General features: G+C 51.8%; 1 protein-coding gene across 11 annotated transcripts; it reads left to right on the top strand.

Annotated features, from left to right (window-relative positions):
• Nucleotides 1-1,537: 1,537 nt before the first annotated feature.
• arhgap12b (Rho GTPase activating protein 12b) lies at nt 1,538-20,595 on the top strand. 11 transcript variants are annotated; one of them, XM_060045529.1, is made up of 19 exons: nt 1,538-1,782; nt 5,579-5,854; nt 7,160-7,300; nt 7,496-7,576; nt 8,241-8,375; nt 9,248-9,322; nt 10,271-10,351; nt 10,991-11,052; nt 11,483-11,567; nt 11,964-12,086; nt 13,231-13,332; nt 13,640-13,738; nt 14,012-14,114; nt 14,343-14,462; nt 14,990-15,088; nt 15,795-15,872; nt 16,376-16,510; nt 16,746-16,851; nt 18,511-20,595. In XM_060045529.1, the coding sequence occupies exons 1-19, from the start codon at nt 1,687-1,689 to the stop codon at nt 18,683-18,685; spliced, it is 2,172 nt and encodes a 723-aa protein (XP_059901512.1). In that variant the 5' UTR covers nt 1,538-1,686; the 3' UTR covers nt 18,686-20,595. The 11 variants fall into 11 exon arrangements, with proteins under 11 accessions (XP_059901512.1, XP_059901510.1, XP_059901514.1 ...); XM_060045527.1 differs by having other exon boundaries at nt 13,228-13,332; XM_060045531.1 differs by lacking the exon at nt 9,248-9,322 and having other exon boundaries at nt 1,539-1,782.
• The last annotated feature ends 405 nt before the right edge of the window (nt 20,596-21,000 follow it).

The following is a 21,000-nucleotide window of genomic DNA, read 5'->3' as shown; positions in this document are numbered from 1 at the left end:
CTCTGTCGTCGTCGTCCCCCCGTCCCGTCCCCCCTTGTGTGCTGGCCAAAAAGAATACGATTATTTTAATGCCCTTGATTCCACCTCCGTCTCCTCCCCTCACCTCCACCAGGACTGTATTCTATAGACACCCAATCAGAGCATCAGATTAAAGCAGTACTTGTACGTTTTTGCTCATTCATCAAAGGGGCAAAAAAGCTGTGAATGCAATAAATGAATGCATATTCTCTCTCTCTCTCTCTCTCTCTCTCTCTCTCTCTCTCTCTCTCTCTCTCTCTCTCTCTCTCTCCCCCCCCCCCCCCCCCCCCCCTTCAGAGAGGCTTGCATCAGCCTTCACCACACGAACGACATGTTTTATCACGGTTGGTGATTTGGTTTGGGGCTTTCACAACACCGCAGGAGCTTTCTCTTTCTGTTCTGTTTCTCTCGCTCGCCCGCTCGCTCCCCGTATTCTTCTCTTTGTGGATCTTTGCGCTGCACTTTAGGGATCTGCTGAGTCTAGAATCACTGCTCTGGCCGAAGAGAGAAGGACTCCCCCCTCCCCTCTGATGGCAGCAGCTGGTGTGATATATATGGTGCATATGAATATATATATATATATATATATATAAACCAGGCTGCAGACCGGCCTTGACTCCCGTGTGACGCTGGCGTCGCTATCCTCTCCAGGTCAGAGGTCCCGACCCAGGTGGGTCAGCGAGGCCTACGCTCTGGGCCTCATTCGTTATTATTAATAAGACCCTACCAATCCATACGAGAAGCCGATGCAGAGTCAGACACGCGTCGACTGCACGCAAACAGGCAACACTTGCTGCGACACATGCACGCACGCACGCACGCACGCACGCACGCACGCACGCACGCACACACACACACCAACACTGATGTGAGAAACGCACACCTAACGACCCGCGCACATAACGGACCCACACACCCATGCTTGGGTTGTGTACCTGAAACACGCGCACGCACACACGACTCCGTCTGCACACGCGACGGGCCGGTTCGTGTCTCCGCTCCGAGGCGGTTCCCGCCGCCGACGAGCCATTTCCTGTTGTGTCAGGGATGTGTGTGCGTCTGGCTGTGTGCGCGCTGATAGGCGCGTGTGTGTCTGTCTATAACCCGCGGTAGAACTATCCAGTTCCCCTTTTGGCTCCGGCACTTCAGTGTGGTGTCCAGTGTCTCCGCTCTCCTCACACTGAGCAGGCTGACAGACAGACAGAGAGAGAGAGAGAGAGGGGGAGAGAGAGAGGGAGAGACAGACAGAGATAGAGGGAGAGAGAGAGAGAGGGAGGGGGAGAGAGAGAGAAAGAGAGGGACGGAGTGAGAGGGAGAGAGAGAGGGAGAGAGAGAGGGAGAGGGGGAAAGGGAGAGAAAGAGAGGGACGGAGAGAGAGTGAGAGAGAGAGAGAGGGAGAGACAGACAGAGAGAGAGAGAGAGAGACGGAAAGAGAGAGAGACAGAGAGACAGAGAGAAAGGGGGGGAGAGAGAGGGGGGGACAGAGAGAGAGAGAGAGAGAGAGAGAGAGAGAGAGCGGGAGAGAGACAGAAAGAAAGAGAGGGAGGGAGAGAGAGGTGTTCTCTGAGGGGTCGAGCTGAAGACTGAACAGTTTGGGGGTGTGCGTGGTGGGTAGGTGGGGGCCGGGGGGGGATCGCGCGTGGAGGAGTCTGACGGGGGGCCTCCGCCATGCGTCGCACCATCAGGGCGCTGAACAGCTTCCGCGGGTACAAGCGGTCGGAGGAGGACGACGACGAGGTGTTTGTGAGCAGCCCGGGACACAAGGTGACGTTACACGTAAAGAACTACCACTCCCGGGGACGTTAGGGCCCCGTGGGGGACGTGAGGCCCCCGTGGGGTCCGCAGCAGTAACGTTGGAGACCGGGTTGAGTGTGCTCCGCTTGTGTGTGAGTTGTGTAGTTGATGTGTGTTGCGTGCGTGGACACTAGGGGTGGGACAAAGTATCGATACAGCGATGTATGTCGTCGCCCTTCTTTGTGTGAATCGAGAATCGATACACTGGCGCCAAATATCGATATGCTTTTTTTTTTTTGGTTGGGCATTTTCATGCTTTATTTATGAAGAGTTAGACAGGAAATACCACCCCAAATATCGATATTTTAATGAATAAGATAAGGCGCTCTAAACAGTTTTTTTTCACAGGAGGGAAACTTGAAAGGAAGTTGTCTTGCCAAACTGAAAAACTCCAAAAAGTTTGGACCAGGAAAAACATTTGGACCACTTTACCTTTGACATACATCGTGATGCATCGTTATAGGATTGTCTAACATTATATTGATTATCGCAGAATCACTGCGATATTATCGGTATGGTGGGCCAGGTATGGTGGTGAGGTACCCTGTGATTCCCACCCATAGTGGACACAGGCCAGTCTGGGTTTTGGAAGCGACTGGTGTCTCCCTGCAGCACGACTGCTCCTGTAGTCAGCGCCTCTGCTGTCTCCGGGGAGCAGTGTAGTGGATCATCTGTATCGGTCTCTTGATGTATTCATGAGCCCCACAACACAGGCGGGGGTGGGTTGCGGTCATTATCATTTAATCATGGATTCGTGTTTCCATCGAGACACCGTGACAGCTCCGTGGACACGGACCATTATCTTCGACATTTATTCATTGTTTCTTCAGATGAGACGTTCTGCTGAATAGTACATCTCTGATTATGGTGATTAGCTATTCTTCGTGTTTGCTGCATCTATGTTATAACCACCGGACAACTAAGTGTATCGTTATCATGATATGGATCATGTATATTTATACCTCGAGAGTAAGTGTGTGTCTGTGTGTGTGTGTGTGTGTGTGTGTGTGGGTGTGTGTGCTCGTGGTTGATGTGTTGAGTGGAACGACATGCGTTTGAGGAGAGGCCAACCCTTCCAGACAGGGCCGTGTTGCAGTGTGTGGAACAGAAACAATCTGCATGTTGCCTTCTGTCCGAAAGGCAACGCTGTCCCAAGTGACCAAAACCTGTCTCTGATCGATCACGAAAAACGCTTCAGCAGTCTCTGTTCATCAAGGTTGTGACAAACTTTAAGAAGATATTAAATCTTCTTAATCGTCTTTTTATGGAAACCAGAAAACGGATTTGATTTAAATAATTCTGGACCCATAAACCCTCTCTTCCTTTTTCTCTTTTTCATTTTCTCTTTATCTCTCTCGCTCTCTCTCACAAGCCAACCCCCTTCATCACTCTCTGCCGCGTGCGCGCGCACACACACACACACACACACACACACACACACACACACACACACACACACACACACACACACACACACACACACACACACACACACACACACACACACACACACACACACACACACACACACAGAGAGAGAGACCTGAGTCCAGCATCAGAGGTCCTGCTATGACCCACCCTCCGACATCGGCGGGATATTAAATCATTATTTCTGAGGGAGGAGAGAAAGTATTCCTGTTATTCACAGGAACAGGGAGCCCCATCTGGCGGCCATGGCAGAGTGTCCGTTTGTCTGTGTGTCTGTCCGTCCGTCGGCTTCCCGTTCTCCCCTCCATCATCACTCTGAATCACTAAACCGTTCACACATTCCTCTCTGGCTCTCAAGTTCGACGGCCAACGTTTCATCTCTTTGGACGTCGTCCATGTTGGCTGTCGGTTAAGAAGAACGGCAAATATCCTGGCAGGACAATCTGGCCGCTCGGAGACCGTGACCTGGCATCTTCCTAGAGACATTCAGGAGGACTTGGAATACGCTGAGCTGTAGCCATGGAAACAAACATCTCTGGGTTTTGTAGTTTTCTATCTTCAGCCGGCCCCAAGTTCTGCTGTCCTCCCCGACCACTTTGTAATTCTGGACGTTTCTAAAGAACGTGCTCAGTGTTGGTCCAAAATGTTTAGGGTTTGTCAGTCTGTCAGTTCTTAGTGAAACCAAACGGAACAGTTGTAGTCTTTATGAGTAACAGTTGTAGTATGTAGTAACATTTGTAGTATGAAGTAGAAAAAGTTGTAGTCTGTAGTATTAACAGTGGTAGTCTATAGTAGTGACAGTTGTAGTCTTTAGTACTATCAGTCATTAGTAGTAACAGTAGTCTGACGCAGTAACAGTTGTAGTCTGTAGTAGTAACGGTTGTAGGAGTACGTTTTAATAGTATCTGTCTGTAGTAGTAACAGTCTGTAGTAGTAACAGTCTGTAGTAGTAACAGTCTGTAGTAGTAACAGTCTGTAGTAGTAACAGTCTGTAGTAGTAACAGTCTGTAGTAGTAACAGTCTGTAGTAGTAACAGTCTGTAGTAGTAACCGTTTTAGGAGTACGTTTTAATAGTATCAGTCTGTAGTAGTAACAGTTTGTAGTAGTAACAGTTTTAGTAGTAAGTTTTACTAGTATCAGTCTGTAGTAGTATCAGTCTGTAGTAGTAACCGTTTTAGTCTGTAGTAGTAATAGTTGTAGTCTGTAGTAGTAGTCTAGACTGTGTCTCTTTCTATTACTAGTATTCCTCCAGCGAGTGGCCAGCCCTGGTTGATCTGGTATCCTCGGCTCAGTGGTTAGGTTGAGTCTAAACACACCATTCATCTGGTAACCAGAGCCGCTGGCGGTGGAGTTCTTACAGCCGCGAGCTTCCTCTCGTCTCTCTATCGGCCGAGTTCCACCGCAGTGTCTTTACCCAACAGGAAGGATGCATCTCCTCCTCTTCCTCTTTCCATTTCCTCAGCAATCAAGCTCATTTTGATATAAAATTTTAACTTTACAAACGACCAGCGTGGTCGATGCAGGGCTGGTTTCCCTTCAGCCAAACCTGATCTCCTCGTGTACCGAGCTGGGTCTGCATTGTGCCCGTAGGAGGTTGTTAGCCGGGTGGTTGTGTGTTGGTACGCGGCCCGTTGTACACAAACGTCGAATTAGCTGCACCAAAACCCAAAGCAATACGGATCTGTGGATGTGTGTGTGTGGGTGTTGTGAATACGGATGCTAATTAGGGCTTTCCTACGGCATGAACACAGCTTGCCCCGGTACGGGCAGGCTGTTTGGTTCACCTGTGGGGGTCACGTGTGTGTGTGTGTGTGTCTGTGTGCGCGCTGAATGAATTTAGAATGAAAACGTGTACCTTGTGTAATACCTTGTTCTAAAGTCCACTGGAGTCAGAGCTGGGAGGGGGGGGGGGGGGGGAAGGCATTCTCCAAGTTGGAGGAGCCCCCCACCCTCTTACCCGGGACACCCGTACAACGTCTGGGGGGGGGGGGGGCGGGGGGCAGGGGGGCAGACTTCTCTATCGATTGGAGCTTCCCCTTTCCTGTGTTTGTGTTGCGATGCTTCTGTCTCGGCTGTCGCTGAGGCGAGGGGGGAGTCCCTTCAGGAAGTGAGACCGCTGCACCCTAGTGTCACCAGCGGGGCCTCTGGGCCTGGAGCCGGGGTACTGAGAAGCATCCCTCGGTCGATGCTCGGCACGTTGTCCTCCTCAGCTACGCCTCGCTCCCCCCCCCCCCCCCCCCCCCCCCCCCCACCCTCTCTCTCCCCCTCAGACCCCCCCCCCCCCTCCCTCCTATCGTCTCCTCGGCTCACCCCCCCCCCCTCTCTCTCCCCCCCTCAGACCCCCTCCCCCGGCGGTCCTCCGGGCCGGTCCGACTCCCCGGTCTACACCAACCTCCAGGAGCTGAAGGTCTCCCAGTCCAGCCTGCCGCCGGCGCCCAGCGGCTCCCCGCTGGCCGTGCTGGGAGACTGGGAGACGCACAAGGACCTGAGCGGGCGCCACTTCTACTACCACCGCGGCTCGGGGGAGCGCACCTGGAAGCCCCCCCGGGGCCGCAGCGACACCGCGGGGGAAGGCAGCCGGGGGGGCGACGCCCACGGATCCACGGAGGCGGAGGTGAGGGGGGGGGGGGTGTCTGACCGTCTGTCTGTTTGTTTCTGTCTGTCTCTCTCTGTGTGAATCTCTCTCTGCCTGTCTCTCTTTCTCTGTCTGTCTGTCTGTCTGTCTGTCTGTCTGTCTGTCTGTCTGTCTCTTACTCCGTCTGTCTGTCTGTCTGTCTGTCTCTCTCTGTGTGTATCTCTCTCTGCCTGTCTCTCTTTTTCTGTCTGTATGTTTCTGCGTCTCTGTCTGTCTGTCTGTCTGTCTGTCTGTCTGTGTCTCTCTCCGTCTGTTTCTCTTTCTCTGTCTGTCTGTCTGTGTGTCTCTCTCTGTCTGTCTGTCAGTCTGTCTCTTACTCCGTCTGTCTGCGTCTCTCTCTGTCTGTCTCTTTCTCTGTCTGTCTGTCTGTCTGTGTCTCTCTCTGTCTGTCTGTCTGTCTTTCAGTTTTGGCCTCTCTCCCCCCTGCCTCCCTCCCTTCCCATCTCTCTCCTCCCTCCCCTCTTCATGTTGTCCTGTTCATGGTTCGATGTTCCCTTCCACGCCGGCAGGGGGGCGGAGACAAACTCTGACCCCACCCACCCCTCACCTAATTAAACTCTAAACTCACCTTCTGTAGCTTCACACACAAACCTATGTTTAGTTTCTTCAGGCGCCTCGCTCAGGGACACCTCGACGCTAGGAAGAGCCAGGGATCAAACTAGCAACCTTCCGGTCACCAGCCGACCCGCTCTATCTCCTGAGCGACATACCGCCCTTAGTCCATGAACCTTGACCTCTGGGGGGGCAGAGGACCGGTCATGCAGGCTGGAGGTCTGAGCCATCGATGTTCTCCGTGTCACAAAGGTTTAAAGGCAACACCGCTCGCTGCCGTGTGAAAATCCTAAAATAAACTGGGATTGGTCGACGCTGTTGCCATGGTAGTGCAGCAGATAGAGCGGCAGTTTGTCTAGAATGGCAGTACGTTGTGCGACCACGGAAGATAACACAACAACCACCTTTTATAAGGGGATTGCTGGACCTCAGAGGTCAGTTTGAAGTTGCGCTAGGTTCCCGAGGGCGGGGGGGAGCTCTTTGATGTGCGCAAACCGCGTTCCCCCTGCAAGGCGGTGCAGTAGCTGCGGTTTCATAATATGGTCCAACAGCGCCCCCGTGTGGTGGGTTGATGGATGTGCCGTGAGAGAAATATGGCCTTATCCCTTTAATCCGTAATATGGTACACATATAAATATCACTGAACATTTCCCGAATTTATTATAATATATATATATATATATATATATATATATATATATATATATATATTAATTCAATGTTTCTCTCCAGCCTCTTTCTTCGGAGGACAACTGCCACAGCACCCACTCGAGTCAGTCGGACAGCCAGTACGGCTCGCCCCCTAGGGGCTGGTCGGAGGAACTGGACGAGCACGGACACACCCTCTACGTCTCTGAGTACACACGGGAGAAGGTACGTACCTTCATACCTATCTTCTTAAAATCACTTACCCTTACCCTATCCTTATGTAGTGTGAATAAAGCCTTATGTTCTTGATGAATAGTTTCACTGAAATATGCATCATGCGTTCATGTACTTCTGGATAGATTGTTTGTTTATTAGCTAGATGGTATAGAGGTCTTACCAGGTTCATGTTGTGTGTTCCAGTGGATCAAACATCTGGACGAGCAGGGTCGGCCGTACTACTACAGCGCGGATGGATCCCGGTCTGAGTGGGAGCTGCCCAAGGTAAGACTGACTCCAGACTCCTGACTCCACCCTCGATAGGGTAGAGGTGGAGTGGGGTTGAAGGAGTGTGTTTGTGTGGGCGTCTCTTTTTTTAACCAGGGAGAGGTGTTATGGGTACACCCCAGAAGAGAGAGTGTGGCAGTAGAAATGTTGCTGAGGGGGTTAGCTGTGTGTCTGTGGCCGTAGGTCTATATTCTGCACCCACGGTCTATATTCTGCTGTCTACTGTATAGTGGATGACTATCTGGTGAGCCGTAACGTGGTTGTGGGTTTGACTCCCCAGGGAGAGGACCCGTCCATTAGTCGATCGATGAACCAGTTCTTCCAATCAACGAAGCGTTTTAGTGTTTTTTTCACGAAGCAGTACCAAACATTTGCCCCTTGTGGTTTTAAAGACGCTTTTATGTGGAAGCTTTTGTCTGTTTGTCTGTTTCTCTCGTTAGACGAAGCTCATGGCTCACTTTGGGAGTTGGTGCGGCATCTTGATTTGGATATTCAGTGTGTGATGAATACGAAAGAATAGAAGAAAGAATTCATAAATGAATCAACATTTAAAATACCAAACCCTCAGTGAAATGCTGAAATTAAACAGTTTGATTCAGTCTGAACATTTCCATTTTCCCTCCCCGCTCCCTCCCCCCTCTGCCTCCTTGCCTCCCCCCAGTATGCCGTCTCCCCCCCCCAGTCGGGTGAGGCCCCCAAGAGCCGCAGCCTGGAGAGGAAGCACCCGCAGAACCCCGACCCCATCGTGCTCACCAAGTGGAGACACAGCACCTACGTACTGGACCTCAACGACAAGGTGAGCTCCGCGCCTTTACTTTGAAGCCCACATTCAGAGAAACGTCCTTTTTTTTTATCGAGCGCTCGGGGGCTTGGTGTATCGTCACGATCGGTATCGTGTTTGTGCGATAACGTTGATGAACGATAGTTATCGTGTTTGTGCGATAACGTTGATGAACGATAGTTATCGTGTTTGTGCGATAACGTTGATGAACGATAGTTATCGTGTTTGTGCGTTAACGTCGTTGTGCGATAGTTATCGTGTTTGTGTTGATAACATTGATGAACGATAGTGATCGTGTTTGTGCGATAACGTTGATGAACGATAGTTATCGTGTTTGTGCGATAACGTTGATGAACGATAGTTATCGTGTTTGTGCGTTAACGTTGATGTGAGATAGTTATCGTGTTTGTGCGTTAACGTTGATGTGCGATAGTTATCGTGTATGTGCGACGACGTTGCTGTGCGATGTACTGTGGCTATCGTGTTTGTTCGATAACGTTGATGTACGATGAACAATGAAGAAACGAAGAACCAAACAACTCGTGGTGCTGTCTGGATGCCAGCAGACCTGTTGATCTTACTACTCTGAACCTGCTGAGAACGGTCCGCTAGCATTAGCCGGCTATTCCACTCCGCGGTTTAAATCCTTGAGGCGCCGTTCAAATCCTGACCATGGAGTCAGGAGGACCACAGATCTCAGGCGGTCGGTGTGTCTGTGTTTAGACTGAGGCGTGGGTCATATGACTGGGGCGTGGGTCATGTGACCGGCGACCAGCTGTTGTTGTGGTTGTCCTTCCCTGTGTGTCCACTTCCTGTGAGTGTATCGGAACACCAGCGACACACGAAACCTGACGTGACTGAAGAGCAACGTGGTTCTGTTGTTCCAGTTCTCGTTCAAACTCAGACGCTTCGGTTCTGACCCGCGCAAGAGGAGAATCCAGCTCCCCCTGAGCCCACAGAAAGTTGGTACCCCCCCCCCCCCCCCCCGAAAACGACCCCCCGAACCGAGAGATCTGTTCTGATTACATCATGATTTGACACCTTGGTGATCGGCGCGTTCAATCACAGCCAATAAGAGGATGTTGTCGTCGGGGAAGGATTAATTAATCCGCTGTGACGACCTGGCGACCGTCCACACACCTAATCAAGCATCTTCTGTCTCCGTCACCGTGGAAACACACTAACACAGCCCCTCCTCCACCCTCACGTGTTAACCCCTAACCCCACCCTCACGTGTGAACCCCACCCTAACATGTTAACCCCACCCTCACGTGTTAACCCCACCCTAACATGTTAACCCCACCCTCACGTGTTAACCCCACCCTAACATGTTAACCCCACCCTCACGTGTTAACCCCACCCTCACGTGTTAACCCCACCCTCACGTGTTAACCCCACCCTAACATGTTAACCCCACCCTCACGTGTTAACCCCACCCTAACATGTTAACCCCACCCTCACGTGTTAACCCCACCCTCACGTGTTAACCCCACCCTCACGTGTTAACCCCACCCTCACGTGTTAACCCCACCCTCACGTGTTAACCCCACCCTCACGTGTTAACCCCACCCTAACATGTTAACCCCACCCTCACACCACTAGGCAGTAATTCTGCTTTCTGCTCCAAGCCGGTTTTTCTCTTCACTAACAAACATGGCCGCCCTCTGAGAGAGCCGGTTAGTGTGTTGTGTGTGTGTTTGTGTTTGTGTGTGTGGTAGTGTGTGTATGGTTATGTGTTTGTATATGTCTGTCGTTGTGTGTGTGTGTGTGTGTGTGTGTGTGTGTGTGTGTATGTCTGTCGTTGTTTGTGTGTGTGTGAGGTTATGCGTGTGTATATGTCAGTCAAAGTGTGTGTGTGTGTGTTTGTGTGTGCGCGTCCTCTCTGCTCACCCCCTCCCCTCTCCCATCAGGAGAGTGCGTCGGCCTGCGCGCCCAAACAGAGCCCCCCCGACTCTGACTCCTGCCCCTCCTCTCCCAAGCACCCCTCCACCGTTAGTATCCCACGGCAACCCTCGCTCCACACACCCCCGCCTGTGTGCTAACACCCGCCTGGCTGCTTCTCTCTCTCTCTCTCTCTCTCTCTCTCTCTCTCTCTCTCTCTCTCTCTCTCTCTCTCTCTCTCTCTCTCTCTCTCTCTCTCTCTCTCTCTCTCTCTCTCTCTCTCTCTCTCTCTCTCTCTCTCTCTCTCTCTCTCTCTCCCCCTCCCCCCTGCATGCCTTCAAGCTTCAGCCTCACCTGGTAGCACACTGTGTTCAGGTGTGAACAGGCGCGTCACGCTAATCATTGGTCCGCGTCTCCCGCCTCCCCTGGAGACGCTGTCTTCGTCCCCCCGGCCTGTCACTAGTGTGTGATCAGACTCCTCCATCAAAGCCAATCAAACAGCCTCTTCTCTCTCTGTGGTTTAATTAGCTCTTTCAGTGTGTTAGTTGGTGGCGTTCAGTGTTCTCTCAGATGTTTAATTCTCATCGCTTCAGACACTGTGCATCGTCTGCTTCTGTCGCTCGCTTTTTGGCTGGCTCTGTGCTTTGTGTTTGTCTTGTGTGTGTGTGTCTTGTGTGTGTTTCTGCGTGTGCGTGTCTCATAAAGTGTTGTCGTCTCTCCCCCCCCCCCCCCCCCCCCCCCCCCCCTAGCCGTCGGAGAAGTGTGGCGTCCTCAACGTGACCAAGATCACGGAGAACGGGAAGAAAGTCAGGTGGGTGCATCACCGCTTCGAGGGGTTCCGATTGGTCGGTGACTTAACGGAGACACGACATTTGCATTCACATTGAGGGCGTTTAGCAGACGCTTTTATCCAGAGCGACTTACAGAAAGTACATTTGTCATAAGGAAGAGAAACAACAATATGTCGCTGTCGGTAAAGTAAAGATGTGCATAGAACCAAGTGTCAAGCACCAGCAATCGCTGGGCTAACCCATTCCCCGTACACAACAAAGCTAGCGAGGACAAGAAGCTACACCATGCTAAGTACTATTTTTAAGTGCGAGGACGTACAACATAGAATAAGTGAGTAAGAGGGGTGAGGCGGGGGTATGGGGGGGGGGGGGTTCCTGGGTGCAGGGTAGCGGTGGTCTGACTGTGTGTCCTCTCTCTCTCTCCCCCCCCCCCCCCCCCCCCCCTTTCAGGAAGAACTGGACCTCGTCGTGGACGGTACTGCAGGGGTCCTCGCTGCTCTTTGCTAAAGGGCAGGGCGGCAGCACCAGCAGCTGGGTACGTACCCCCCTCTCTTCCCGCACCCCCGCTCCCCTTCCCTCCCATAGACCCCCCCCCTGTACCCCAACCTGTGGTTTACTCCATTTATCTGTGTTACTGTTTCTGTGGGTGTTCATGATCTAGACCTGTGTTAGATGTTCTTCTTCTTAGTGTTTAGTCTCTCTCCCTGTTTCTCTCTGTCTCTGTTTCTCTCTCTCCCTGTCTCTCTCTGTGCTTCTCTCTCTCTATGTGTCTGTGTCTCTCTCTCTCTCTCTCTCTCTCTGTCTCTGTCTCTCTGTGATTGGTCATCCGTCCTCAACTCGCTGTATTTTTCTCATTTTTCTCGCCACTCTGCCCTCCCTTCTCCTCCCCCCTCTTGTCTCTCTCCTTTCTCCCCCTCTTCTCTCTCGTTAGTCGTACTACCGTAGCGGCCGCATTCCAGAGCTGCTGCTCACGCTGCTTAGCAACTGGAAGCGCTCGGTTAAGCTCCGCCCCGCTGTCTCCTATGCCAACTGTGGCAATGTCCACACCACCACTGTATGTCCCCCTCTCTCTCCTCCCCCTGCCTTTGCTTGTTCTCTTTCCCTCTCTCTCTCTCTCTCTCTCTCTCTCTCTCTCTCTCTCTCTCTCTCTCTCTCTCTGTCTGTCTTTGTCTCTCTCTGACACTCTGAAACTCTCTCTGTCTCTCTCTGACACTCTCTGACGCTCTCTCTTCCTGTCTCTCAGTCACTCTCTCTTTCTTTTCTGTCTCTCTTTCTTTCTCTGTCACTCTCTCTCGGTCACTCTTTCTATCATTCTCTGTCCCCCTCGCTCTTTCTTTCTCTCTCACTCACTCTTTCTTTTTCTGTCGCTCTCATCCTCACTTCCTCTCTCTCTGTCACTCCCTCTCTCTCTCTCTCTCTCTCTCTCTCTCTCTCTCTCTCTCTCTCTCTCTCTCTCTCTCTCTCTCTGTCACTCCCTCTCTCTCTCTCTCTCTCTCTCTGTCCCTCCCTCTCTCCCTCTCTTCCTCTCTTCATCTCCCTCCCCCCCCCCCTCCCCTGCATGTACCACCCTTGCCCTCACCGGTCCATCCCCTCCCCTCTCTCCCCCACCTGGCTCCCCACGACCGGCATAATCACCCTGGAAGTTGGTGTGTGGCTGGAGCACTTACCTTACGTACCCGACTGTAACCAGAGCTTCTTAAAATGACTAATGATGGAATGATCCGAAGGATGGCCCTGGGTTTGCTGGAATGCTGGATAGTTGCCACGGGCAACATGAGTTTGAATAACGTGTGTGCCGCTGTCCCAGTTGTGTTCCTAAGAGCTCATTAATGTCATCAAGAATGGTTTGCCCCCCCCCCCCTCTACCACTCATCTCTGCACTAACTTACTAAAGATCACGTGTGCTCATGTAGAAGGTTACCGCCTATTGTGACTGCTGTTGACTTTAATTTAAACATCGATGTCATGGTCAAAGCTGACATGATGATCACGTTATGTTTGTACTACCGCAGCAAAATAACACCTGCATTATTATTTTTTGGAGGAGTCCATCTCTTTAATAATTTAATATCAGTGTGAAAATGAATCTGCATTTGCCCCTGGGTGCCGCCAACCATAAACCCCTACCTGTAACCTCCTGTAACCGTTCTGCCAGCTTCTCCGGTCGTCTTCTTACTGTCTGTCCTTCTCCTCAGAAGTTTGGCAGCAACCAGTCCAAACCAGAGTTCACGGTGGACCTCAGGGGCAGCTCTGTGGACTGGGCCAGCCGGGACAAGTCCAGCAAGAAGCACGTCATCGAGGTAGGACCCCCCCCCCACCACCACCCCAGGAGGACCACTGTTCTCCTCACTCGAAGAAAACTGAGATCTTCCTCCTCTAGTGAGAACAGGGACCGCATCAAATCAATTTAAAATTTGAAATAATAAAGAATCAAAATTCAGGATTAGAATCTGGATGAGTGGAGGAACGTTTTGTTATTGCCAAGTGAACTTTCACATCTAATCAAACAAGCTGTCATTGCTGAGATGTGATTGTAACAGGCAATGTCCAAAGTGGAGAGAGTCTTTGACCTCACGGACTGACCTCATTCTGACCTTTGACCTCTAGCTGAAGACCCGTCGGGGGACTGAGCTCCTGATCCAGTCAGAGATCGACAGCGTCATCAACGACTGGTACCGGGCCCTCAACGAGACCATCAGCGCACACGTGAGACACACACACACACACACACACACACACACACACACACACACACACACACACACACACACACACACACACACACACACACACACACACACACACACACACACACACACACACACACACACACACACACACACACAGAGCTATGCAGAGCCACACACGCAGAACATCACACACACACATACGCAGAGCCAGTCAGTCACACATACAACTTCACCACTCCACTGTAAATTTCCAAAACTTAACTTGTGTGTGTGTTCTTGTGTGCGGCAGGCCTGGGAGTCTGACGAGGCCATCGAGGAGGACATGCCAGAGTCTCCGGGGTCCGAGAAGCAGGACAAGGAGAAGGACCACCGGGACTCCAAGAAGAACCGTGGTGAGTCCCCCCCTCCAGAGACCCCCACTCCAGAGACCCCCAGAGTCCTCTAACCCAGAGACCCAAAGAAAGACGCAAAACAGCCCTGTGACACTGTGTGTGTGTGTGTGTGTGTGTGTGTGTGTGTGTGTGTGTGTGTGTGTGTGTGTGTGTCTGTACGTGTGTGTGTGTGTCTGTCTCTGTGTGTGTGTGTGTGTGTGTGTGCGCGCGTGTGTGTGCGTCCCCCAGCCATGAAGACGTCCGTCAGCATGGACGTGTCGGACCAGAAGAAGACCCGCGTGAAGCTGAAGAAGTTCCTGACCCGCCGGCCCACCTACCAGGCGGTCCGCGACAAGGGCTACATCAAAGGTAGCCCGCTGGATGTAACCCGGCTACGTTAGCCCGTCTACGTTAGCATGGCTACATTAGCCTGTCTAGGTTAGCCCGGCTTCGTTAGCCCAGCCATGTTAGCCTGGCTACGTTAGCCTGTTTAGTTTAGCCCGGCTTCGTTAGCCCAGCCATGTTAGCCTGGCTACGTTAGCCTGTTTAGTTTAGCCCGGCTTCGTTAGCCCAGCCATGTTAGCCTGGCTATGTTAGCCTGTCGTGTTGTTGTGTACCTGACCAGGTTGTGTGTCCTTGGGTACCTGACAATGTTGTCTCCCAGACCAGGTGTTCGGCTGCGGTCTGACCAGCCTGGTTGTTTTTGTGTTGTGTGTAAACCATGTTGAGTGTGTTGTTGTGTTGTGTGTTAACCCTGTTGTGTTGTTGTGATCCCCCGACCAGGTGTTCGGCTGCAGTCTGACCAGCCTGGTTGTTGTTGTGTTGTGTGTAGAGTAGACCACGTTGAGTGTGTTGTTGTGTGTTTGTTAACCCTGTTGTGTTGTTGTGATCTCCAGACCAGGTGTTCGGCTGCAGTCTGACCAGCCTGTGTCAGAGGGAGTGTGGCTCAGTGCCCGAGTTCGTCACCATGTGCATCGACCACGTGGAGAACACAGGTAGGGTTGGAGTCAGGGAAATCCTGTTTAGAGGGATGCTCGTCGTCGTGGAAACACACTGGATGAAAAACGTAGCCTGGATTTTATTCATAAAAAAAACGAAATAACAAATACACACACAAATAGTTGTTTAATAAAAAGCACTATTAGCTCTACGTGTATGTGTAATAATATACCCTACATCTCTCCTAGAATGTCCCATAATCCACAATAAGACCTCATGGTTCAGTACCAGTCTGCAGTTTAGTGGTGTATTGATGGTCGTGTTGAGGATGTAATTAACTCGTTAGTGAAGCAGCTCAGCGGCTACGCTAATGAGCTCGATATATGCACCCTGAGTAAATAAAACTTCTGAAAACTAGACGAAAAACAAAATTGAGAAAACGGACAAGGGGTTAAAATGTAAACAATGAGAAAGGAGAATCCGCGAGAAATAAAACGCATCCAGGAACACCATCATGTGGAGGAATACATTTGAATGATTCACCTCCGCATGCTGTGACTCCCACTGGCATTGAGCATCTTTCTTGGGGAGGAATGAGCCAACAGATGCATGAAGCACAGGCCCGTGTTTCTCCCCAACGTGTTCTGTGCCGGTGAGGGGGGTACTCAGCTGAACTCACATCCCAGAGGGGGTGCACTAGTAGAAAGAGTCAGAGAACCAGTGCTGTAGAGGAGCCCTGACCGTGTGGTCCCGGTCTCCCAGGTCTGGACGTGGACGGGCTGTACCGGGTCAGCGGCAACCTGGCCGTCATCCAGAAGCTGCGATTCGCCGTCAACCACGGTAGGTCCCGCCATGCCCGTAGCCAGCTATGAGGTCACTGGTCATTTCTGTAGATATGACAATACAAGTTGAAACGAAATACAGCTGTATACAAAATCTGAGATTGAGAACTTCTCGGAGGTGAGTATAAACGCTTAATTCAGTGGAGACTTTTTACTTTGTGTCCGCCGTGTGTGACATCTGTTGCTGCATGCACAATAGGGGGGTGGGGGGGGGGGGGGGGGGAGCGTGGGAGGGTCTACCCTGACTAAAGCTGGCTAACACACCAACCGAAATCAGTCAGCTAATGGTTGCGGTGTTACGCGTTGTTTTCATCGTTTGAATTTGTTGAGTCGAGCCCCCCCCCCCCCTGGTGGTGTTATGTGTAACTCTGGGGTCACCTGAACGAGTCTGGACACGCCCCCTTCTGACACAGTGCACCAATCAGGGACAGCGCCTCTGTTAAACTAACCAGTTGTATCCCTTCATCCAACGCTTTCCCTGCTGCTGATTGGTCGATGCAGACGAAAAGGTGGAGCTTGACGACATCAAGTGGGAGGACATCCACGTGACCACGGGGGCCCTGAAGATGTTCTTCAGAGAGCTGCCCGAGCCGCTCTTCACCTACGGCTCCTTCAACGACTTTGTCGACGCCATAAGTAAGCCCCTCCCCCATGTCAACCTTCGTCTTCGTCAGTTATACTGCTGCCCCTATTACTACCTGCTGTGACAGCCTAATGGCCCGTCTGGGATCTATAAAGACCCAGCTTTATCTTATTGTTTATCAATCGTATCTTATTTCAATGGTGCGTGATTTTGCTTGCGTTACCCGATGTCCACAAGATGGCGCCATTGTACCTCTATCCATATCTAACGCTGGCCCGTTCCCCGCAGAATGCTCCGACTACAAGCAGCGTGTGAGCTCCATCACGGAGCTGATCCGGCAGCTGCCCAAGCCAAACCACGACACCATGCAGGTCCTGTTCAGACATCTCAGAAGGTAGGCCTGAGGACAACCCTGGGGTTCACAGACTCTGAGACCAAACCTCATTGGTTACATGGTTCATTTAGGACTTCGTTTAGGGTTAATGCTGGCAAAAGTGGACCAGAATAAAAGTGTTTACAGAGAATCACTTTTATTCTGGTCCAGTCTCACCCTACCTCCACTCATCCATGAGTGCGTTTATCTTAATAAATGTTCTACTTCACAGGATTTTCAACGGTTAATTAGCTAACGTAAAAAAGGAATACACATTTTATAACTTTTGGCAATTTGTATAACAAGTAAAACGAGACAAACATCGGCGGTTCATTTATTAAATTTTCCCAGCAGGGGAACGTGAGCTAATTTCCCCCTGCTGACATTTAGTTGAGTTCCGCCCGCCGTTCCCCGGTTCCTCTTTGTTCTCCGTTCTCCAGCGGTGGATTAGGCCGCGGGGTGCGGGGGGAGCGGGGTTCCAGGTGTACCCCCCCCCCCCCCCGCCGCCCCCCCATTTCCAGAACGGCATCGGTCTGACATTTCCCCTTCGCTTCCTGATTTGCATTTATATGGCGCCGGGTTTTCCACGACGACTCAGAACCTGCGGCGGCGCGTCTCCTCTGGAAATTTACAGCGTGACATTCAGCGTGCGAGAGGGGAGCGGAGGATTTAATCGCTCCTTCCCCCATCCTCCGTCTATGAATATGTTATTGTTTTCTGCATCTGCATGCGGGCGTCTCTGCGCTATTCAAATGTTATGATGTGTTCCGGCCCGCGGGGATTCGATGTGTTTGTCGTGTCGATGCGGGGCCCCTCGCCTTGCGTTGAGGGGCCCCCCGAGCGGTGTGTTTGTTTTATTCCGGTCCACACGGAGCCCATAGGCGCCGGGGTAATGAAGTCGTGGGCTCAGCCACGCAGCGCAGAGACTGGGAAAACCTTCGTCAACCTCTTTGATCACACATGAGGAGCTGGAGCCATTCTGTGGGCTGTGTTTGGTCCGGGGCACTCGCTGGGCTCTGATTGGTGTTCTCTGGGGAGGAGGGGTTGCTGTCCTCTTAACGAGGTGGGGTTGAGGGTGCTGTCCTCTTAACGAGGTGGAAGTGCTGTCCTCTTAACGAGGTGGGGTTTGAGGGTGCTGTCCTCTTAACGAGGTGGTGGTGCTGTCCTCTTAACGAGGAGGGGGTGCTGTCCTCTTAACGAGGTGGGGTTCAGGGTGCTGTCCTCTTAACGAGTTGGTGGTGCTGTCCTCTTAACGAGGAGGGGTTGCTATCCTCTTAACGAGGTCGGGGTGCCTGTCCTCTTAACGAGGTCGGGGTGCTGTCCTCTTAACGAGGTGTTGCTGCTGTCCTCTTAATGAGGAGGGGTTGCTATCCTCTTAACGAGGTCAGGGTGCCTGTCCTCTTAACGAGGTCGGGATGCTGTCCTCTTAACGAGTTGGGGGTGGTGGTGCTGTCCTATTAAAAAGTTGGGGTTGCTGTCCTCTTACCGAGGTGGGGGTGGGGGTGCTGTCCTCTTAACGAGGGGGGGGTGGGGGTGCTGTCCTCTTAACAAGGCAGGGGTGCTGTCCTCTTAACGAGGTTGGGGTGCTTTCTCCTTAACGAGGTGGGGGTGCTGTCTGCCTAACGAGGTGTTGGTGCTGCAGGCGTGTGCTGACCCCCTGTCCCCCCCGTCCCCCCCCAGGGTGATCGACCACGGCGAGGCCAACCGCATGACGACCCAGAGCGTGGCCATCGTGTTCGGGCCCACGCTGCTGCGGCCCGAGACGGAGACGGGCAGCATGGCCGTCCACATGGTGTACCAGAACCAGATCGTGGAGCTCATCCTGCTGGAGTACGAGGGCGTCTTCGGCCGGTAGAGACCCCCCCCGTCCCGGGCCTGCGGGGGGGGGGGGGGGGGGGGTCCTCGGAGGTCGGTCTCGGAGCGGACTCCGGGGGGGGGCGCTCACACGTGGATACTGTTCCAGGAGGGGGCGGAGCCTGAGAGACTACAGGGGGAGAACGAGACTTTGCACTTAGTTACGCTTTGGAGTGGAGAGCAAGCCAACGCTGTACAGATGTTACCTGCTTCCCCTCCCGGGGCTCCGCCCTGCTGGCTGCTGATTGGCAGCCGGACCCAGGTCCCGGCGAATCGCCGAGCTTCTTTTGTTTTCGCTTGAGGCGGAGGACCGTGACATCGCCGGTGCTTGCTGTGACTGACGTCATGGCGATGCAGGGGGCATTACGTGTGTGTGTGTGTGTGTGTGTACCCTCAGACCCAGGGCGGCGTGCTGAACAACGTTGTGTTCTGTGTGTCTCGTGTCATCACCGCGCGCGGTCCCCGCTGTTGTCTGGCGTCGTCACGGTGACGACCCCGTCTCTGTGGCCCTGTGGTCCGCCAGGGTCAGGAATACCAGGTGGAGTTCCGGCAGCAATTTTGTTCCTCTCCATGGAGAGGAGGTGTGCACTTGGAAGAACTGGAACCTTAGTTTGGGGATGAATTGTATTCTGTTTTAGTGAATCACCTCCGTCGCTTCAACACTGACACACACACACGCACGCATGCACACACACCGCACACTCACACTCAGACACATACGCACAAACATATGCACACAAACACGCACGCACACACACAGACGTGCGCGCACACACACACACACACACGCAAGGCTTATCATTTAATTTGTAGTTTATCTACAATGCTATCCACAAACGTTGGAATACATTCAACTACCACACACACACACACACACACACACACACACACACTGGCTGCCTAAATGTCCTTCAGGATGAATAAAGTATTAGTGTATCTCTCTACACACACGCTTATGCTAACTGTGTTTACGTTGCCCTGGTTCATCCCCTGGTTGTGTTGATGAAGTGTGAGCATGAAGACGGGAATAATTGTGTGTGTTTGTGTGTGTGTGTGTGTGTGTGTGTGTGTGTGTGTGAGATAAAATAAATAACAAGCAGAGAGGAGACCTATACTGTTGTCTCTGTCAATGTAAACGTGTGTGTCTGTCTATCTCTGTCTGTTTGTGGGTCTGTCTGTCTGTCTGTCTGTGTGTGTTCGAGGGAATTTGCAATGTACATTGTACATAAAGAGCAAGTGACGGACGGTGTGTGTGTGTGTGTGTGTGTGTTGGTCCAGTGCTTGGTGGTACGGTTCACTGTGTGTGCGAGGGGCACCTCGCTGGTGGGATGAAATACCGTTCAGTGTTTCTGTTCTTCGTTCTGTTTTAATGATTTTTTTTCCCTGCCCTGGCCCCCCCCGCCCCCCCGCCCATGTTACCGGTCACCCGGGAAACAGTATCAGGGCGTGTTTACCGGGGTCCCGTGTGCAATCTGTCTCGGACTCAGTGGTCAGTGACTCGCGGTAGAAGAGCTGCTTCTCCTGACTCAGCCGATGGCTCAGGAGAGAAGCGGTACTCGTGGTGGGATCATCCCAGTGTGTTCGCTGTGGTGGGAGGCAGTGCAGAAAAGAAGAGCCTTTAAAAAAATAAAGAAAAACCTCAAGAGTATTCATCATGTGTACATTAAAAGAGAATCAATGTTTGCGCTGTGTATATGCTTCGAAGGCCAGCGGGAGGACTTTGGTTTTTGGAGATCTGAAAACGTTAACAATGCGCGTTGACTTTGGGTTTTCCTTCTAACTGTTGTTTCTGTTTTCTGGGAGAGGTCTCCGGATTCCTCCGCATGGTTGACTGCACATTCTGAATGTAATTTCCTGGCTAACTGCTGTTTGTGACATTGCAATGTCGAATAATAAAGCTACCTGAATGGGTTTGAGTCTCAGCTGATCTTTGATGGAAAAACCAATTTGATCCTTTGGGGCATCGTTTGGGGATAGGTATTGGAATTAAAGGCACCCAGTGCAACTTTCGAGGCTTAAAAATAAACATTCAATTTCTAGTCTTTTTTACACGTAGTAAGTTTCAATAACTCCATACCATTACATACCGACATTTAAGCAGCAAAGATGAGACGTCGTTGTGTGGTGAGAACTGATACAAAATCGATAACAACAATGCCGCCATTTTCTTTATTTTTTGTAACCTACAATAAATAAAGCAGGCTTCCAGTCAATGGAAAAATGGCTTCTCCCCACCGGCGATTGTTGTTGTTTACGATTTTCTATCAGTTCTCACCACACAACGACGTCTCATCTTTGCTCCTTGAATGTCGATAT

This window comes from Gadus macrocephalus, chromosome 23, assembly GCF_031168955.1.
Source record: "Gadus macrocephalus chromosome 23, ASM3116895v1".
NCBI classification, from domain to species: domain Eukaryota; kingdom Metazoa; phylum Chordata; class Actinopteri; order Gadiformes; family Gadidae; genus Gadus; species Gadus macrocephalus.
This window is presented reverse-complemented; position numbering and strand designations above follow the sequence as displayed.

Bases quoted from the DNA above. Each gene is read 5' to 3' on its own strand.
- arhgap12b (XM_060045527.1), top strand. From the start codon at position 1,687: ATGCGTCGCACCATCAGGGCGCTGAACAGCTTCCGCGGGTACAAGCGG. The intron at 7,301-7,495 runs GTACGTACCTTC...TGTGTGTTCCAG, and splicing joins CTGAGTACACACGGGAGAAG to TGGATCAAACATCTGGACGA. The intron at 13,739-14,011 runs GTGAGACACACA...TGTGTGCGGCAG, and splicing joins ACGAGACCATCAGCGCACAC to GCCTGGGAGTCTGACGAGGC.